This window comes from Hyaena hyaena, unplaced genomic scaffold (genome assembly GCF_003009895.1).
Source record: "Hyaena hyaena isolate Hyena2069 unplaced genomic scaffold, ASM300989v1 scaffold_271, whole genome shotgun sequence".
NCBI classification, from domain to species: domain Eukaryota; kingdom Metazoa; phylum Chordata; class Mammalia; order Carnivora; family Hyaenidae; genus Hyaena; species Hyaena hyaena.
Window position 1 is genome coordinate 1,000,227 of NW_024080902.1, and position 18,341 is coordinate 1,018,567.

Below are 18,341 nucleotides of genomic sequence, written 5' to 3' on the forward strand. Positions count from 1 at the left end.
GTAAGCTGCGCAGCTTTGCCACCGGCCGTTTCCCTTGATCTCTCGCACACATGCCGGGTCTATGTCATCTGCTCATGGTTCTGGCCATTTGCGTGCATCTGCTTTTCAAGAAAATGTAAAAACTGGGCTACACATGTAAATATGTTTTGGTGGATAAATAATGCACACCTGCAATTACGCATTCCCATAGGTGGCTTAATGATGGGACCAAAAACGGTTGGCACGCTATGGCCACTTTAATATGCTATATATAATAACGTAGTTTGTGCTCAGATGATCACATAATGCAGGCGTTATGCCTTATAGTTTAGTTCTAGGTGATTTTTCTGGCTACGTGTGTTTGTAAAGGAGAGCTACCAGCACCGCTGATACGGGTGAGAACAGACATCAAAGACAGAAGAAAAATATCCATGGGGTTAAATGCACAAAACAAATAAACTCAATATAAATGCATGCCGTTAGATCGTATTTTTTGGTCTACGTCTAGAGACGTTACCCACTGAAGCGAGGAGACGGTTAAGGGGTGTAAACTAGCAGACGCGAGGTTCCGGCGCCTCGTTCTCCGGCCGGGGGTTACTTATTCTGACATGCGGGTATTTCTCCCAAGTGCTGCTTCGAGGGGCTGCGCGGGCGGGGACCCCCGGACTAGGGCCTCCCCCAGCCCCGGCCAGCCTCCAGGCGTCCGGTACTGCTCCTTAATTACCCTGCAGCATGCGCAGCGCGGCCCGACCGAGCGCCGCCGCCGTCCCCGCCGTCGCCGCCGCGGGAACGTCCAGGTCCCGGCGCGCGGAGAACGCGGCCCCCGCCGCCGCCGCCTTAGCTGCGAGATCCAGCGGCCGCCGCCGTCAGCGCGCCGGCGCCGACGCCAGCGCGGCCGTGAGGAGGGAGGCGGCGCCGCGCAGCCCGCGAGGCACTGCAGGGTCCCGACGAAGTTTGTTGGCCCGGAACCAAGCGCGCCGCGGCCGCCGGACACGCTCGTTCATTCTGAGCAGGCGGGCGTGTAAGCGAAACCTGCCCCTTGAAGGGTGAGGGAGGGGAGGAGGGAGCAGGCGGGTCGGCGGGGGGCTGGCCAGGTTGCGGGAGCCCCAGAGGCTAGGAGAGGTGGGGAAAGGGAGAGGGACAGGGTACCAGAACTCATTGCCAGAGGGACAGTGGGCTGGGGATCAAAAAGAGAACCCAGAACCTCGAGAATGCGCAGAGTTTTAATGGAACCATCAGGAATGGCAGCAGTGAGCGATGATGAGCCCCAGCTTGAGGTTGAGGAGCGCAAGGGTGAAGGAAAGAGCGGTGCTGCCTCCTTCCATCCACAATTCCAAGACCGCTTGGAGGGGAAGTCTGAGGAGAAACAAGGTGGCAGGATGGTTGGGACGCTCAGGACGGCTTTATATCTGCTTCATAATGAAGGGGATGAAATAAAACCACTCCAACATCTCTCCTTACCCCCACCCAACAAAAAATGAGAGAGCAAGGGCACTTATTATTCTCAATCCTAACCAAGCAGCACTGCCATTTTTAAAGAGATTAAAAACAAACAAACAACAAAACAACCCCCCCCCCCCTTTTATCAAATATGTAGTCTTCGCATCTCCTTGCTGGTGTGTGAGGAGAGAGCTGTAGTAGGACGGTAAGTAGAGATTTTTGGTATGTGCCTGCCAAGGAGAAACTGAGATGTTTAGTTGTTCAAATGGTGCAAAACGTACCTAAAAAATCTCTTCCTGAGGGGGGTTGACAGGGTTCTTTGGGAATATATCTTCAGGACAGAAAAGAAGGTGATCCCCCGGGATGGAAAATTTAATTCTGTCTCTAGGGGATAGAAAATGGAGAAAGTGACTGGCAGGTGCTTCCACGAGGTTTTGTCCGGCCTGATCTCTCAAACTGGTAAGGAATCTGAGTGGGGTTTCCTGGGAAAGGAGGGAGGAGGTGTGGTGATAGAGCAGCGGAGTGAGCCTGAACCTGATGTGAAAAGGCCAGAGAAAAAGCAAAAATGTGAAAGAAAAGCATATGTGATTATTATCACAGTTGGGACGTTATCTCTGTATCAGAATCATTGTCGTCCAAGGAAATCATCTAAAACAGATGGAAGCCCATGGTATTCTCCAAAAATGGGAAATTTCCATCTACTTTATGGTCCTTCTGTTTAATCTCTCTTGCTGAAATCATAGTTCATTTTTTGCAGCGGGCAGAAACACCCAATGGGTACAGACAATGGATGGTTTTAGAAGCAAGAGAAGATATAGAGAGAGAAACCATAGTTGTAGGGCTAATTGGCATCATAAATACAAATTCAAGTGGAAAATGAAAAATTAGTAAGAATACAAACTAGCAGAGCTAGAGAGAGATGCTAATATATAACCTGGAAAGGATATTGGAAAAAAAAAAAAGAATGAATGGGATTGGGGTGGATTATTCAGGGCAGGCTGCCTTTAAGGTCATATATCTTAAAGAGACAGAGAATAAAGAGGCATAACAGAGGAGAGCAAGAGAGAGGGCATTCCAGCCACAAGGAATGGCATGTGTGAAGGCTTAGAGGTGGGAGCGAGCAGTCATGTGCCCAGTAAGACAGAATCCAAGCTGGGATGAAACCGGAGATGGGGAGAGCAAATAGCCTTTGCCAGGGAGAGACTGGAAAGAAGAAGCTGAAAGGCAAGGGGCTCTTTGGGGCATTATTTTGTAGGCCAGTAGCGAGATAATCAGGTGAGGAAGTTACATATTGACTTTGGAAATTGATAGAAAGATGGCGAATGCGAGAGTGGAATACTAGGATATATGTGAAGCCCAAAGGGTCTCTGATGCATCTTTGAGAGAAATCAAAAGGAATCATGAGATTGTAAGATTATTAGATCATAAAGCACTTCAAATGGAAAAATTAGGAAAGCTTGATAGATAAGGAAATATATATGCTAATTTGAAATTTTAAGTGGCGTTGGATCGTTGATATAGCTATATCTGTGGAAACAGAGCTAAAGAATTGATATCCAAAAAAATGTAGGTCAATCATAATGGTAGAAGTTGAGAATGGTATCAGAAAAGTTGATAGAGACAATGACATTCTGAATGACATTCTTCTCTGAAGAAGTGTATCAATTAACCAAACAAGTTGTTGAGGAAGAAGAGAATCAGTTAAGCATGTTTAAAGGGAACCTGAGTTTGGTGGCCCTCTGGGAAGTAGGTGCTAGTTTTGAAGTGTCAGGAAAAATAACATAGAACTTTGAGAAAATGTGATAGAGTTGATCAGCTTTAGAAGATTATAAACATTAAGAACCAGGAAATATATTTTCTGTGAAGGAAGAGAAATTCAGTAGTACGTTTTGTGAGTCTCATTAAAAAACTGCGTTATGTTCACTGAGCTTTCTTATCAATTTTTTTACCTGTCTCTGTAATTCTCCACCTCTTATCTTTCAGTAAATGTTGAGTTCATATCTGTAAATATTACTTAACAGATTGAACCTTTAATATGTCTGATTTTGGAACATACTGCCTTAGACTGTATTCTTCCTACAAATTGATCGAGTACCTACTAAATGCCAGTGTTAAATCATTTAATGTTTGAACAAAACACAAATGATAAGATACTTTTTTCCTATAAGATATTCAGTACAGGGAGGGACAAATGTACACAAGCTATTAAAGTGCAGTATAGACCATGCTGAAGCAGAGGTGGGGACTGAGTTCTATTAGATTGCAAGGCAGTGAATAAATGAACTCTGTGATGATTCCTGCAGACTTCATAGAGGAGATGGTATTTGAATTGCATGTGGAAGATATAGTAAATGATCACCAGTTGCAAAGAATTGGAAAGGCATACCAACAGCCATGTGTAGGAGCCTGGCACATTTGGGGGAATTGTGAAGGATTTGACGGAGTGGAGTTTGTTTAGAAGGAGGTAACAGGCCATGAGACTGGTCAGGTCAGTTGAGGACACCACTAGTGGTGAGAGAGCCTTGAGTGGTTCCCTTAGGAATGGCCAATGAAAAAGCACCAGGAGACTTGAAAAAAGCAGAGCACTAAAGTGATTAGATCTGTTATAGAAATAGAATTCCTGAGCAGTAAACAGATAGAATCAAGGGGAATGAGACTGAAGGAGAGGAATCTAGTTAGTAGTCTCCTACTTTTTACAGATGAGAAATGGTAAGGATATGAAGTAAATCAGTTTTTGTGAGAATGAAGAAGTTGGTATGGATTCAAAGGAACTTCTTAAAAGTAGATTTGATAGACTTGATAGAGATTTGATATGAGAGGGGTAAAGAAAGTATTAAACAGGATTTTGAAATGTTTAACTTCGGTTATTAAGTTAAATATAAATCTAGTCCTAAAATGTTGAGATTTTTTTTGGGTCCTGTTATTGGCTTGGAATTTAATTCTATAGGCATGTCTTGAAAAGACATTTTTCTCTAATAGTTGATAGATTCTGCTGTAGCTTCACTAAAGATAGATTCTAAAGACTGGTAAAAGAACAGATGTGTTTACACCTGTTGTTTTTGCTTATTTACAAGATCTGTGACTTCATAACACTATGGCCAGATTTTCTTGGAGTTATGTACAGGCATATTGGAGGGTAGTCAAGAGGTTTGATTTAAGAATGCCTACTCACCCAGCATTACTTTTTGTAATGCTCTAAAAAAGTGGATTTAGTCATTTAACAAATCAAACTTACTTTTTTGAAAGTTGAAATGTGGTGTTGCTCATTTAACAGCCTACGTAAAGTGAATCAGTACTCTTTTCTATTTTCTCCATTTTCTTCTTTCACTTGTCTTTTCCATGTTATTTTCTATTTCTGTCTTAACTCTAACACTCTGACTCTTTACCTAATACCAAATTTCAGAGATGCAGAATGAGCATTATAAAATGATTCATGTTCTGTAGGCTGATTTGGTTTGGTTTACTCAAAGGCTTGTGCTGAGAAGCCCCTGACCGTCTTATCCAGCAAGCCTACTTTTTCATTGTCCTATGTACTCTGCTTTCCTTTATTTCCTAGTGTCTGTCTCTCAAAGATAATGTGTATGTTTGTTTATTATTGGTCTCCCTTACCAGAGTGACACCAAGGACTTCCCCTATTTAGCTCACTGCTATATCCCCAGTGACTCCTGTATCTCCCATGGCACATAGTAGGAACCTCATTGTATGGATGAAATGAAAGATTAAGGTTTTCCACTGTACTCTATCTGTGCTCTATCTGTGCTCTCTGTACATGAGTCTAGATTGATAAGGAATTTTTTAAAATCCATGTCTGGGGGCACCTGGGTGACTTAGTCAATTGAGTGTCCAACTTCAGCTCAGGTCATGATCTCACAGTTCAGGAGTTCGAGCTCCCCACATCGGGCTCACTGCTGTCAGCACAGAACTCATTTTGGATCCTCTGTCCCCTTCTCTGTGCCACTGCCTCGGTTGCATTCTCTCAAAAATATGTAAACATTAAAAAAAATCCATGTCCTAACTAAAATATTTTCAGTTTGGTAGTTGCCTTATAGGTTTTCAAGAGCTGGATAATGGAAATTTAAGGGACAGTGACTTTCCTTTTTAAATTGTCTTATCCCAAACCATATCCAAAACTATTCCAGTTGGGCAAGGATGGTGAGAATAATGGGTTAGAAGTTGAGGTCATAACCAGACCTTCAGTCAGTCTTTATCTCTTTGTTGTCATGGTATTGAGAAATAGGTTATAGATAGGGCCATCTGGATGATCTTAGAGGGTTCATCAGCTCCAGCACTGTTGTCTGCTCAAGACTGGCAGTACTGGGAATACTCAGTTATACCTTTGGTACTTTGTAGTGCTGGGAAAGAACTACAGTCTGGATCTAGCTAGCATCTTTTTTTTTTTTTAAGTTTATTTATTTATTTTGAAAGAGAGACAGAGAAAACAAGCAGGGCAGGGGTAAAAGGAGAAGGAAAGAGAGAATCCCAAGCAGGCTCCATACCACCAGTGTGGAGCCCGATGAGGGGCTTGAACTCACGTACTATGAGATCATGACCTGAGCTGAAACCAAGAGTTGGTCATTCGGCCAACTGAGCCACTCAGACACCCCCAGAATCAGGCTAGCATCTGGAAAAAGAATAGCTGAATATTTAAAGGAAGTATATAGGGATGTTGTAGGTCTGTCCCACATCCTGATAGTAAACATCATGGTGCAACAGCACTGGCTACTTAGTCAAGAAGAGCTGGACTTGAGTCTCAGGTCTTCCTTATGAGCTTTAATGTTTCATACCTGTAGAATGAGGACCTGATACTTGTCTTCTGTACCACCCTTAGGCCCAGGAAACAAGGTTCCTGCTCTGGGCCTTACATTTTGGAAGGCTCTTATGTGGCCTTGCTCTGGATGTGCTTCTGCTCTCAGGGTTAGCAGTCCACAGGTGTAAGGGGACCTATCCACACAAAGCTCAAGCTGCTGGATGAGGCTTTGGGCACCCAGGATCCTGAAATTCCCTGATCAAAGGACCCTTAGTCCTCTTATAAGACCTGGTAGACCTCTTCCTTGGGTTCATCTTTCCAGGGGAAGACCAAGTCACTGGTGGGAACACTCCCTAGGCCCAAGCAGGTATCAAGGATTGACTGCTTGTAGGTGTTATTGACAGAGCTTAGACTTATTGATATATTCCCATACGTGTGGGTGATGCTCCTCATGGTGTAGACCAAGCTAGGAATGGAAAAAAAACGAGAGAAGAGCATTGGTCCAGCCCAGAGTCTAGTTTATCCCTTGTAGCCTACTGTATTCAATTCTAAAGTTGACTTGGGCTTTCAAGTCTTTGTGAAATACTTTGTGTATACTTGCCAAGATAAAAGGATAAAAGATATTTCTTCTTAGTCTTATTAGCTTTATTTTTAACTTTCATACATTCACACATATGATATATGGATCTCTTATCCTATAATGTGCTGGTGTTAAGGCAAGACATGCCTGCCTCTCAAAAAAAAAACAACAAAAAACACATAAAAGAAATTCTGCTTCAGAAAATAAGAGCATGTGTAACCAATATTCCCCACGTTCTTCTTAAAATGTATCATGAGATATCTTTGTACAAGTTTTGAAAAAAGTGATTTGAAGGCCTTTAGTAAACTCAACAGCCACATATATTATTCCGAGGCTCTTCATTGGTCAGTCCATTGGGAAAGCATTGAAGGTCTGTGTTAACATTTAAATCTTGCCTAGGAAAAGCAACGCATTAAATTGTGACAACACTGGCCTAAGCCAGTTTGATATGTTTATCAAACAATCTAGATGGTCATCTAGCTGAGGAGACAAAATAGAAAATGGGGAAATTTTGATGATGGAGGATGTTGTGGACTTCAAAGCTCAGAATTGAGAATTCTTGGAAGGTGCTGGAGGTGGGTCCAGAATAGCAATTAGCAGCCTGAGAACAGCGGGCTTTGGGGCCAGTGAGAAGGATCTGGTGGAGAGGTCCAGAAAGACCCCGAGGGAGGTTTTTCCCACCCTGCCACTGCCTGAAGCAGAGGTTAAGGATCTGGAAAAAGGTGTTTTGTTTTGTTTTTTTTAACATATACAGGATTTATTTTGAGACCTTTATCAGGTTTTTTTTTTTTTTTTTTCCAAATGTTCCTAGTGGAGTGGGGTACATCTGTATTTAATCAGGATCAAAACAATAGAAATCTCCACTAGTAAACATGTTTTAAAATGTGCAAAGAGATGTACACCTGAAACTACTAGAACACAGTATGTTAACTATACTGGAATTAAAATAAAAAGCTTAAACAGAGAAAAATTAAGGATAAATGTGCAAATAGATATTATGTTCATCGTAATCCTTGAAATATTATAAGATCTTGAAGTGTCTGATGAATTATAAAAGATTGAATTATCATCACTGCAGATTCAAAGATAAGTATGTTTTACTATATCTCAAGATATGGAAATTGGCAGTCTCTTACTTATTTTAATTCAAAGAATATTTATTGAGCCCCTGCTTTTACAGATACTTGTTAGCTGCTGAGGATAAGGTGATGGACAAAATGAACCTAGTCTCTGCCTTCAAGGGAGAGTGGAGTTGTGTGGGGGCAATAAACATATGTCCACAGACAAAATAGTCCGAGCTAGAGAATAATGGGGTGAGGACACTTACCTGTCAGGTAAGAGCTCTATCACACAGTAACATTTACTTTGAGAGTAACATTTACTTTGAGAGGTGTAGGATGAACCGGACCCAGTGTGATCCAGGTTGAGGAAACAGCATGCACAAAAGTCCTGAGGTTGGAAAGAGCATGGGAATTTGAGGAATAGGACACCAGTGAAGAGGACAGTACCAAATAAAGCTGGAGAGGAGAGTAGGAGCTAAATTACTTAGGACTTCTAGGCCATAGAAAGGCTTTTGGATTACAGGTGAAGTACAATGGGAAGCCATTAAAGGGTTAAAGCAGAGGCGTGACGTGATTCAATTTTTATTTTAAGAAAATCTCTCCTGTGTTATGTAGTGAATGAATTTGGTCAGAGGCTGATAGCAGATTTGAAGGAAAATGAGTTAGGAAGTTGTTGAGGAATCTAGACCAGGGTAACCTGAACTAGGATTATGACAGAGGAATGGAGAGCAGTGAATAGGTTTGAGATAGGAATAGGGTAATACTGATATGACTTGCTGATTAGATGTGGGAGATAGAGAAGACAGAAGCATCAGTGTGATGCTTGAGTTCCTGGTTTGAGCATTTATTGATTGGCACTTAATTGAGACTGGGAAGAGCACGAGAGGAATAAGTTGTGGTTAAGAATCAAGCATTTGGGGCACCAGGGTGGCTCAGTCCGTTGAAATCCGACTTTGGCTCAGGTCATAATCTCACGATTCGTGGGTTCAGGGCCCATGTCAGGCTCTGTGCTGACAGCCAGCTCAGAGCCTGGAGCCTGCTCAGAGCCTGTTTTGTATCTCCCTCTCTCTCTGACCCTCCCCTGCTCACGCTGTCTCTCTCTCTCTTTCTCTCTCTCTCTCTCTCAGAAATAAATAAAACATTAAAAGAATTTAAAAAAATAATCAAGCATTTAACTTGGACACATTAAATTATAGGTTTCTTGTGCACCATCTAAGAGGAAATATAGACTAGGCAGCTGGCTATACTATCTAATGTTCAGAGAAGATTGGATTGGGGATATAAATTCTAAATTCATCTGACAGGTACTGTTTAAAGCCAAGAAATGGTGAGATTACCTAAAGAGACATTATAAAGAGAGGGTAAGGAGGGCCCACAGATCCCAGGATTAAGAAATCAGGTAAAGATCTGAGAAGGGATTTAGAGAGAAATCCCAGAGTGTGATGTCTGGGATAAACAATGAGAATGAAGATTTCAAGAAGGGAGTGGTCATCTATAGGAAGTACCACCAAGATTTGAATTAAATGGGAGCCCAAAGGATTCTTCTCTCAAATTCTTGCTGAACTTGGTGAAAGGCATTTCAATAGAAGATGGAATGACAATGGGTATATAGCTCTCTGGTTCTTTGTTGCTTTAGGAGGGAATAAAGCTTCAATGAACATAGATTTCGAGGATGCTTTGACACTTTCCCATTGTTGGAATATCATTATCAACCTCAGGCTGAGGAGATAACTAAATTTTTACCAATTAATTAATTTTATGAGAAAGAGTGCACATTTGCGTAAGCGGAGGAGGGGCCCAGAGAGAGGGAGAGAGAGAAGCTGAAGCAGGCTCCCCGCTCAGGCCTTGATCATGACCTGAGCTGAAATCAAGAGTCAGACGCTTAACTAACTGAGCCATACAGGCACCCCAAATTTTTACTTATTGTAATTTATAATACGTAGAGCAAACAATTATAATAGCAGATAATTTATATGAAGACTTAATATGTTCAAGGACCTCTACTATACTTTTCCCAGTTGTTAGATAACTTATTTTTAGTGTTATTATCAGTTTTCAGGTAAATAAATGAAGGCTTAGTGAAATTACATAACTTGTTCATAAGTGGCAAAGCCCAAACATGAAGCCATGTTTTAATCTCTATACTACACTGCTAATTTATCAACTAATAGAAGTCACTTAGGAAAAATGTCTATTCTGATCCTTATCCCATTTTTTAAATCATATTTTTTTTTTTTTGGTGTTGACTTGTGTAACTTCTTTATATATTTTGGATATTAACTCCTTATCAGATATATCATTTCAAATATCTTCTCCCTTTCAGTAGGTTGCCTTTTTGTTTTGTTGATGTTCTCCTCTACTGTACTAAAATTTTCTGGACCATTACGCATCTGTGTTCAAGAGAGATTTGCCAGTAATTTTCTCTTTCTTATAATATCATTGTCGAGTGTAGTGTAATGATTTTGCTGACTTAATGATTTACCTGTGTTCTTGTTTTCTACTCTCTGAAAATATTTTTAAATGAAAGGTCAGTGGTAATTCCTGCTTAAATATTTGGTAAAATTTTCTGATTTAATCCATCTGTACCTTAAGATTATTTTCATGGTAATTTTTTATTGAATATTTAATGACTATAATAGTGTAAAATTTCCTTTTTTTCTTGTCTGTGTTTTAGTAATTGAAATCCCTTTAAGTAATAGAAAATGTCTAGAAGATTAAAAAAAATCATGGTTAAAAATGAAACAATCAAGGATCTCTGATAATTTAATATTTTTGAGTTCATTTACTTGAAATAGATTTAATTGCTTTAACAGTTACTAACTGAAATAATAGTTACGATAAGTTTGCAAAGTCATATGAGGATTAAGACTATATCTAGATGAAAGAGCTCAAAAGAAATAAGGCATAAAACCAGCTGTTTGATATTTAGAACCATACATACAATTTTAGTATTGCAATTACTACTTCTAGCTATTCATCCAGAAATATCTAAAATCTTGAATTAATTTTGAAGTGCTGATCTTAGAGTATTTGGCACATGCAGAATACTAAAAATGATGGCTTTAGTTTTTTTCTAGAAAGTGTACTGACAACATTTAGACATTGGTGTGATGAATTCTTTTATTTTTGACTCTTGAGTACAATTTGAATGATGGCAAATAAATGATTCAAGATTATTTGCATTTTTAGAAGTCTTAGAATAGCTATTCTAATAATACTGCAATTGTTAAAAATATGGAGTCATTATATTTTTACTTACAGTTTTTTATGTTACTTATTTTACTGTAAAATTAGTTTACATAATATTTAAATTTTCCATTATAGAGATTCTGTTTACTAAATAATTTACTGTAATACCTATAAAGTAGTAGTTTATATTTGGAAAAACAAATGATGTTAATGTTAATGTTAAATGTGATACCAGTAGTGGCTCAGGTGAGGCAGGCATTATATACATCCATTTTTCTCTTTAAACATAAGGAAAGATTGCTTTTACATGGTATGAATAGTAATCACTCCAGTAGCAGTGATTATTCCTCCCAGTAACAACATAGTTATGTTTATAGAAAATATAGTATCAGTTAAGACAAAATATGTAACAATAATATTCAGAAGAGAAAATAGAATTGTGAATAATAAGATTATATTCTAAAAATAGAAATCCATTGTAGATGACACCAAAAGAACAGGTGACAAGAACAATAGGTAAATTGGACGACATAAAAGTAAACTTCTTTGTAGCAAAGGAAACAATCAAGAGAGTGAAGAAGTAACCCACAAAAAGGAGGAAAATATTTGCAAATCATATGTCTTAAAAGGGACTAATATCTAGAATATATAAAGAACTCCTACAACTCAACAACAGAAAAACAGATTATAAAATGGGGAAAGATTTAAATAGGCATTTCTTCAAAGAATATATGCAAATGGATAATAAGCATATGAAAAGATCTTCAACATCACTAATCCTTAGGGAAATGAAAATAAAAAACACAATGAGATACCATCTCACACACATTAGGATGGTTGCTATTAAAAAAAATAATGTTGATGAGGGTATAGAGAATTTGGAACTGCTGTGTATTGTTTGTGGGAATACAAATGGTGCAGCTGCTATGGCAAATAGTATGTTGGTTCCTCAGAAGATTAAAAACAGAATTATCCTATGATCCAGGAATTCCATTTCTGGGTATGTACCAAAAAGAATTAAAACAGGGACTTGGACAGGTATTTGTACATTCATGTTCATAGTAGCATTATTCACATTAGTTGAAAGGCAGGAGCAGCCCACGTTCCATCAGGGGATGAATGGATAAACAAAACATGGTATATACATACAGTGCAATATTATTCAGCTTTAAAAAAGGTAGAAAATCCTGGGGTCTCCTGGGTGGCTGTCTGTTAACCATTGGACTCTTGATATCAGCTCAGGTAATGATCCTGCTATTGTGGGATCTAGTCTTTGTTGGCTCCAAGCTGAGCAGAGCCTGCTTAGGATTCTCTCTCTCCCCCCTAATCCCTCTCAAAATAAATAAATAAACTTAAAAAAAATAAAAAGGAAGGAAATTCTGACACCTGGTTCAACATGAATGAACTTTAAGGACATTATGCTAAGTGAAATGAAGTCACCAAGGGATAAATACTGTATGAATCCACTTATATGAGGTACCCAGAGTAGTCAAATTCATAGGGTCAAAAAGTAGAGTGGTGGTTTCCAGGGGTTGGGGGAGGGAGAAATGGGGAATTAATGTTCAGTAGTTATAGAGTCTCAGTTTTGCAAGAAGAAAAGTTATGGATGATAGAAATGATTATGCAATAATATGAAGGTACTTAATACCACTTGAAAGTGATGAAGATTTTGGATTTTATGTTAGGTGTATTTTACCAGGATTTAGAAATATACACATACACACACACACACACACACACACACACACACACACAAAGATACATATATGTGTGTGTCTGTGTGTGTATGTGTGTGTATATATATTAGTGTGTGTATATATTTAGAAGTATATATATATGTTTCTAAATATGTATATGAGAAAATCATTTTAAGTGGTATAGCTTTAAAAAGAATAGAAAATTTGGGGTGCCTCAAATTCTGAGTGGCTCAGTTGGTTAACTGTCTGACTTCAGCTCAGGTCATGATCTCACGGTTCGTGGGTTCAAGCCCTGCGGTGGACCCTGTGCTGACAGCTAGCTCAGAGCCTGGAGCCTGTCTTCAGATTCTATGTCTCCCTCTCTCTGACCCTCCCCAGCTCATGCTGTCTCTCTCTCTCTCTCAAAAATAAATAAAACATGAAATAATTTTAAAAAGAAAAAAGAAGAGAAAATTTAAGTTATAAGAAGCTGTGTGAACATTGATAATTAGGAACAATTCTGAAAATATTTTTAGAGCTTTTTCATACACATTAAGGTATGTATTGATAAATTATGTATAACTACATATAATCATACCTAATTATATTATTCTATGTAATGTAAAAATCTAGTGCGTTCTCTTTGGTGATGAGGATTTTCTAGAGATGATGATGAAAGGGACTGTAAGCTCAATTCCAGTATTTTATTTTGTTGCAGACCTGCGGCCACTTGTTCACATGGTTTCGAGGCACAATGAGGCACGCTGGCTCTTGGAAACTTTGGCTCTGGGTGGCAATGCTTCTGCTTCCTGCTTCCACTTCCGTGACCGTCAGGGACAAGTCAGGTATCCAGGCCATCTCTTTTGTCCAGTCACCAAATGTTATTTATAATCTTCAAGTTATTTTTAAAAATCATCAAAATAAATTGTTGGGGTTAAGGAGGCCATAGATTAAATCTACTAGTACAAAATAAATAATTCATTCTTTTTCCCACTGACTTATAATGTTGCACATTGAGAATGTCTAAAATCACCTAGGTTTCCCATATGCATATCATATTATATTATGTCTAAATAGCCTTTCCTTTCTCTCATTGATTTTTACAAATATAAATATATGTATGGGCTTCTCTGTTTGTATTTGTCTCCTTTTTCCCTTTGTCATAAGTTAGGAGTACTTAAGTCTGTCACTAATTAGTATTAACCAGGGAGATGTCTAATCTTAATTAGAGAAAAGTGAAAAATAGAATAGGAGATATAAAAGGCAATTTAGTTTAAGTAAGTTTTATAGTATCTCAGATGAAACGTACAAAGATGAACAGTTGTTAGAGCACTTTTTGCACTAAATAGATAATGTTTATTTACAGTTATTTAATTACCAACTTTATAAATATTTCCAAAGGGCTTGAGGGCAGTTTGAAACATTTACTCTCATCTCTGATTTTTAAAAATGATTATGTACCTAATTTGGAAAAATTTTCTTGAACTTTGAGTATGTGTAAATTACTGATTTAAATATATTCCTAGGTCAAATTAGACACACTCTTTGCTAGGCAAAGAGAAATGTCCCACTCTCCTGTGCAAAGGATCACATATGATGTATTCTGATCATGGTCACATATGATGATGTAATCTGAAACTGTGAGTCTTATTGTGCCTCTTCTTTTGAATATATCTTTAATAAGACTTGCTAAACAGGTAAAAAGACACTCTAGTAGAGATATTTGAGTTTGAAACACACATAAAATAAAAACTACCTAAGGTATAACAAGTCTTAGTCTCTCAGTGTTATGGAAGTCTTTGTGATTTTTATATTAATTTGGCAGGAAGTACATTTCCTAATAATCCACATGAAGGTTTGAATATTCTACCACTGTATCAATGAAATCCTGAGGCTGTCATACTTTTTGGGGGGAAAACACTTTCTTTCCTCGGTAAGAAATGAATCAGAAGTGACTTATGGCAAAAGAAAGTCCATAGGACCAGGGGAGTTCATTCTAATAATGTTGCTACTCCTAATTTATTTATGTTCCCTCCTTTTTAAAAAAATTTACATCCAACTTAGTTAGCATATAGTGCAATAATGATTTCAGGAGTAGATTCCAGTGATTCATCCCCTACATACAACACCTAGTGCTCATCTCAACAAGTGCCTTCCTTAATACCCCTTGCCTATTTAGCCCATCCCTTAACCCACAACCCCTCCAGCAACCCTCACTTTGTTCTTTGTATTTGAGTCTCTTTCTTAAAAAATTTTTTTTATGTTTTATTTATTTCTGAGAGAGAGTGAGACTGTGAGCAAGGGAGGGTCAGAGAGAGAGGGAGACACAGAATCCAAAGCAGGCTCAAGGCTCTGAGCTGTCAGCACAGAGCCCGACGCGGGGCTCGAACCCATGAACCGTGAGATCATGACCTGAGCTGAAGTCAGACACTTAACCGACTGGGCCACCCAGGCGCCCCTGTATTTGAGTCTCTTATGTTTTGTTCCCCTCACTGTTTTTATATTATTTTTGCTTACCTTTTCTTATGTTCATTTGTTTTGTATCTTAAATTTCACATGTGAGTGAGGTCATATGATCTTTGTCTTTCTCTGATTAATTTTGCTTAACACAATACACTCTAGGTCTATCCATATTATTGCTAATGGCAAGATTCCATTCTTTTTGATTGCTGAGTAATATTCCATTGTATACACACACACACACACACACACACACACACACGTGTGTGTACACATCTTCTTTATTCACTCATTTGGGCTCCTTCCATACTTTGGCTATTGTTGATAGTGCTGCAATCAATATTAGTGTTTACACTGGAGTGCATGTGACCCTTTGAATAGCACTCCTGTAACCTTTGGATAAATACCTGGTAGTGAAATTGCTGAGTCGCAGAGTAGTTCTATTTTTCATTTTTTGAGGAACCTCCATACTGTTTTCCAGAGTGGCTGTACCAGTTTGCATTCCTACTGGCAGTGCAAAAGGGTTCCTCTTTCTCTGCATCCTCACCAACATCTGTCATTGCCTGAGTTGTTAATTTTAGTCATTTTGTATGTCCCCTCCTTTTAAGAAGCATTAGTAGGTAATGTGATTTGCAACTTAAAAGGAGAGGATAGGACTTTTTTGGTTAGAAAGGAAAATGAGGGGCGCCTGGGTAAGTAGTCGGTTAGGCGTCCGACTTCAGCTCAGGCCATGATCTCATGGTTTGTGAGTTTGAGCCTTGCATCAGGCTCTGTGCTGACAGCTCAGAGCCTGGAGACTGCTTTGGATTCTGTATCTCCCTCTCTTTCTGCCCCTCCCATGCTCGTGTGCGCACGCGCTCTCTCTTTCTCCTCTCTCTTCAAAAATAAATAAACATAAAAAAAATTTAAAAAAAAAGAAAGGAAAATGAATTTTTGGTTGAGATGGACACAGTTTTTAGGGACATGCTAGTGCATAATAAATAACTCTTTACACTAGTAACGATTTGAAGAATCTACAATAAATGGATTTCCTATTTAGGTTTGAGCAAGAATCATCTGGGGTATTGACTCCTAAATCCCATTCTGAGATTGCCATTATGCAGAACCGGCTGGGGTGGGATTCAGCAATTAATAACTTTAACAAACTCCCCAGGTGAATCTAGTATGGTATATCTAAGGAAAACACTTGTAGAAACCCTTACCTTTGGGACAGTTAACTGACGTTTTTGTCTTTTTTCTTTTTCTTTCTTAGCTGGTTATCTTGGATCTTACCTACTAGATTCTTTTCATTTTATTTTATTTTTTGTTATTTTTGCCTTTAGTAACTTTTTTAACTTAAAAAATTGTAGAAGAAAGACAACATATCCACCCTCTTAAGAAATATCTAAGTGTATAATTCGGTGTTATTAATTATAGGCACAATGTTGTGCAGCAGATCTCTAGAACTTAATCATTTTGCACTACTGAAACTTCCCCAGTTTGGGATTCCCCTGAATGTTTTGCTTTTACAGCTTTGGTATTGCATTTCTTTTTATTTTTTTTAATGTTTATTTATTTTTGAGAGAGACAGAGAGAGAGAGAGTGCACACAAGCAGGGATTAGAGCAGAGAGAGAGGGAGACACGGAATCTGAAGCAGGCTCAGGTTCTGAGCTGTCAGCACAGAGTCCATTTCAGGGCTTGAACTCACAAACCGAGAGATCATGACCTGATCTGAAGTTGGATGCTTAACTGACTGAACCACCCAAATGCCTCATGGTATTGCAATTCTTTAATCAGGTTCTATTGGATGTAGGACTACTGAAATGCATATATTCTGGACCAATTAACTTTACCAAATTGATCTTTCTGAAAGATTTTCTTAAGGAGTGTGAATTCAAAATTAATCTGAACTCTAAACAAGATCCAGATAACATGAAGCACTGAAAGAAATTAATACATACAAAAATTAAGAGTTGATTTTTATCAGGTTGTTTAATAGAAGGTGCTCCTGAAGCAACACATGCTGAACATGCCATGGCAATTGCTTAACTTCAGGTATCACTTGCAGTAACTGAAAATGTCTGCACAGCACTGTCATAAGGATTATTGAAGAATATGACACGCTGGGCATGGCCTGACAGGGGCCTCTTTTTGTGTCTTGTGTCTCTGATTCACAGTGCAAGGTTCCCTTTTTAGTTTCCTCATGTGCAGACCTGTGCGTGTGGTCACTAACCATTTACCGGAGGGAAGTGATTACATCTAAAAATAAAATATAACAAATCTGAGGGAGAGGCTAGGGTTTCAACTCTGGAGTCTGTGAAGTTGTCAACAGTCTACTGTTAAACCTAAATATACGAAGGATAAATTGAATCTTTTAATTGCTTTATTTTAACTCTCTAGTATGTTTAATGATACTTGGAATATTGTTCTATTGAGATAGAATTCAAGAGTAATATGGAAAGGTTCAATACAACTTGAATTTTAAAATCATGAAGCCATTAAGAATTCAGTTACTTCTTGTTCTTTTATCAGTTTTAATATTACATTGAGATTATGAGTTGAGGCATATTTATATATTTTCATATTGCAGATAAGTAATTTGAATGTGACAGTTTCAGTTCAGTTGTCAAAAGAGGATCATATTAAAGAAAAGAGAATCATATAAAAAATATACGTTGTATAGATCTTAAAACTTACATTAATCAGTTCCTTAAATTTTATGCTGTCATAGAAGTTTATGTATCAAATAATTAAAGCTTCTTCTTTTTCTTCTACTTTCCTAAATCTGGTCTAAGGCCAGGTACTGAGTTATCATAAAAAGTAAACAGAAAATCAGAATAAGGAAAAGCAGCAAAAAAGCATCCCCCAAAACAAAAGAAAACAAAAAACAAACCAGGCTTGATAAAAGGAGAGATGATAGAATGTCATTTCTTTTACTTACTGGAAAACTTCATGTTGAGTATCTAGATGGAATTGATTATAAACTTGGGCCCTAGACCATACACATGTATCTTTTAAAACTATTTAGGAAAAACTGCTATTCTGAAATTTGGCTTTTATTAATTGAAACACACTGCACTCTTAAACTCAAGAGTAGAAAGTATGCTATCATATGGAGAGTTTTATTTTGAGTTTTTAAGAATTCCTCGTGTTCAATATGGTTCCAATAACTCACAGATATACTTTGTAACTCCTAAGTTTTTAAAGTGGAGGAAAGTTTCACAATTAT

At 38.3% G+C, this 18,341-nt stretch overlaps 1 protein-coding gene across 1 annotated transcript in view; it reads left to right on the forward strand.

The window, feature by feature from the left end:
* Positions 1 to 946: 946 nt before the first annotated feature.
* COL19A1 (collagen type XIX alpha 1 chain) overlaps positions 947 to 18,341 on the forward strand; it is a 329,204-nt gene continuing 311,809 nt past the window's right edge. Inside the window, exons 1-2 of the mRNA XM_039245800.1 lie at positions 947 to 1,000; positions 13,391 to 13,517. Coding sequence (XP_039101731.1) covers positions 13,427 to 13,517 — 91 coding nt within the window. The 5' untranslated portion in view covers positions 947 to 1,000; positions 13,391 to 13,426. The remainder of the gene's footprint in view (positions 1,001 to 13,390; positions 13,518 to 18,341) is intronic.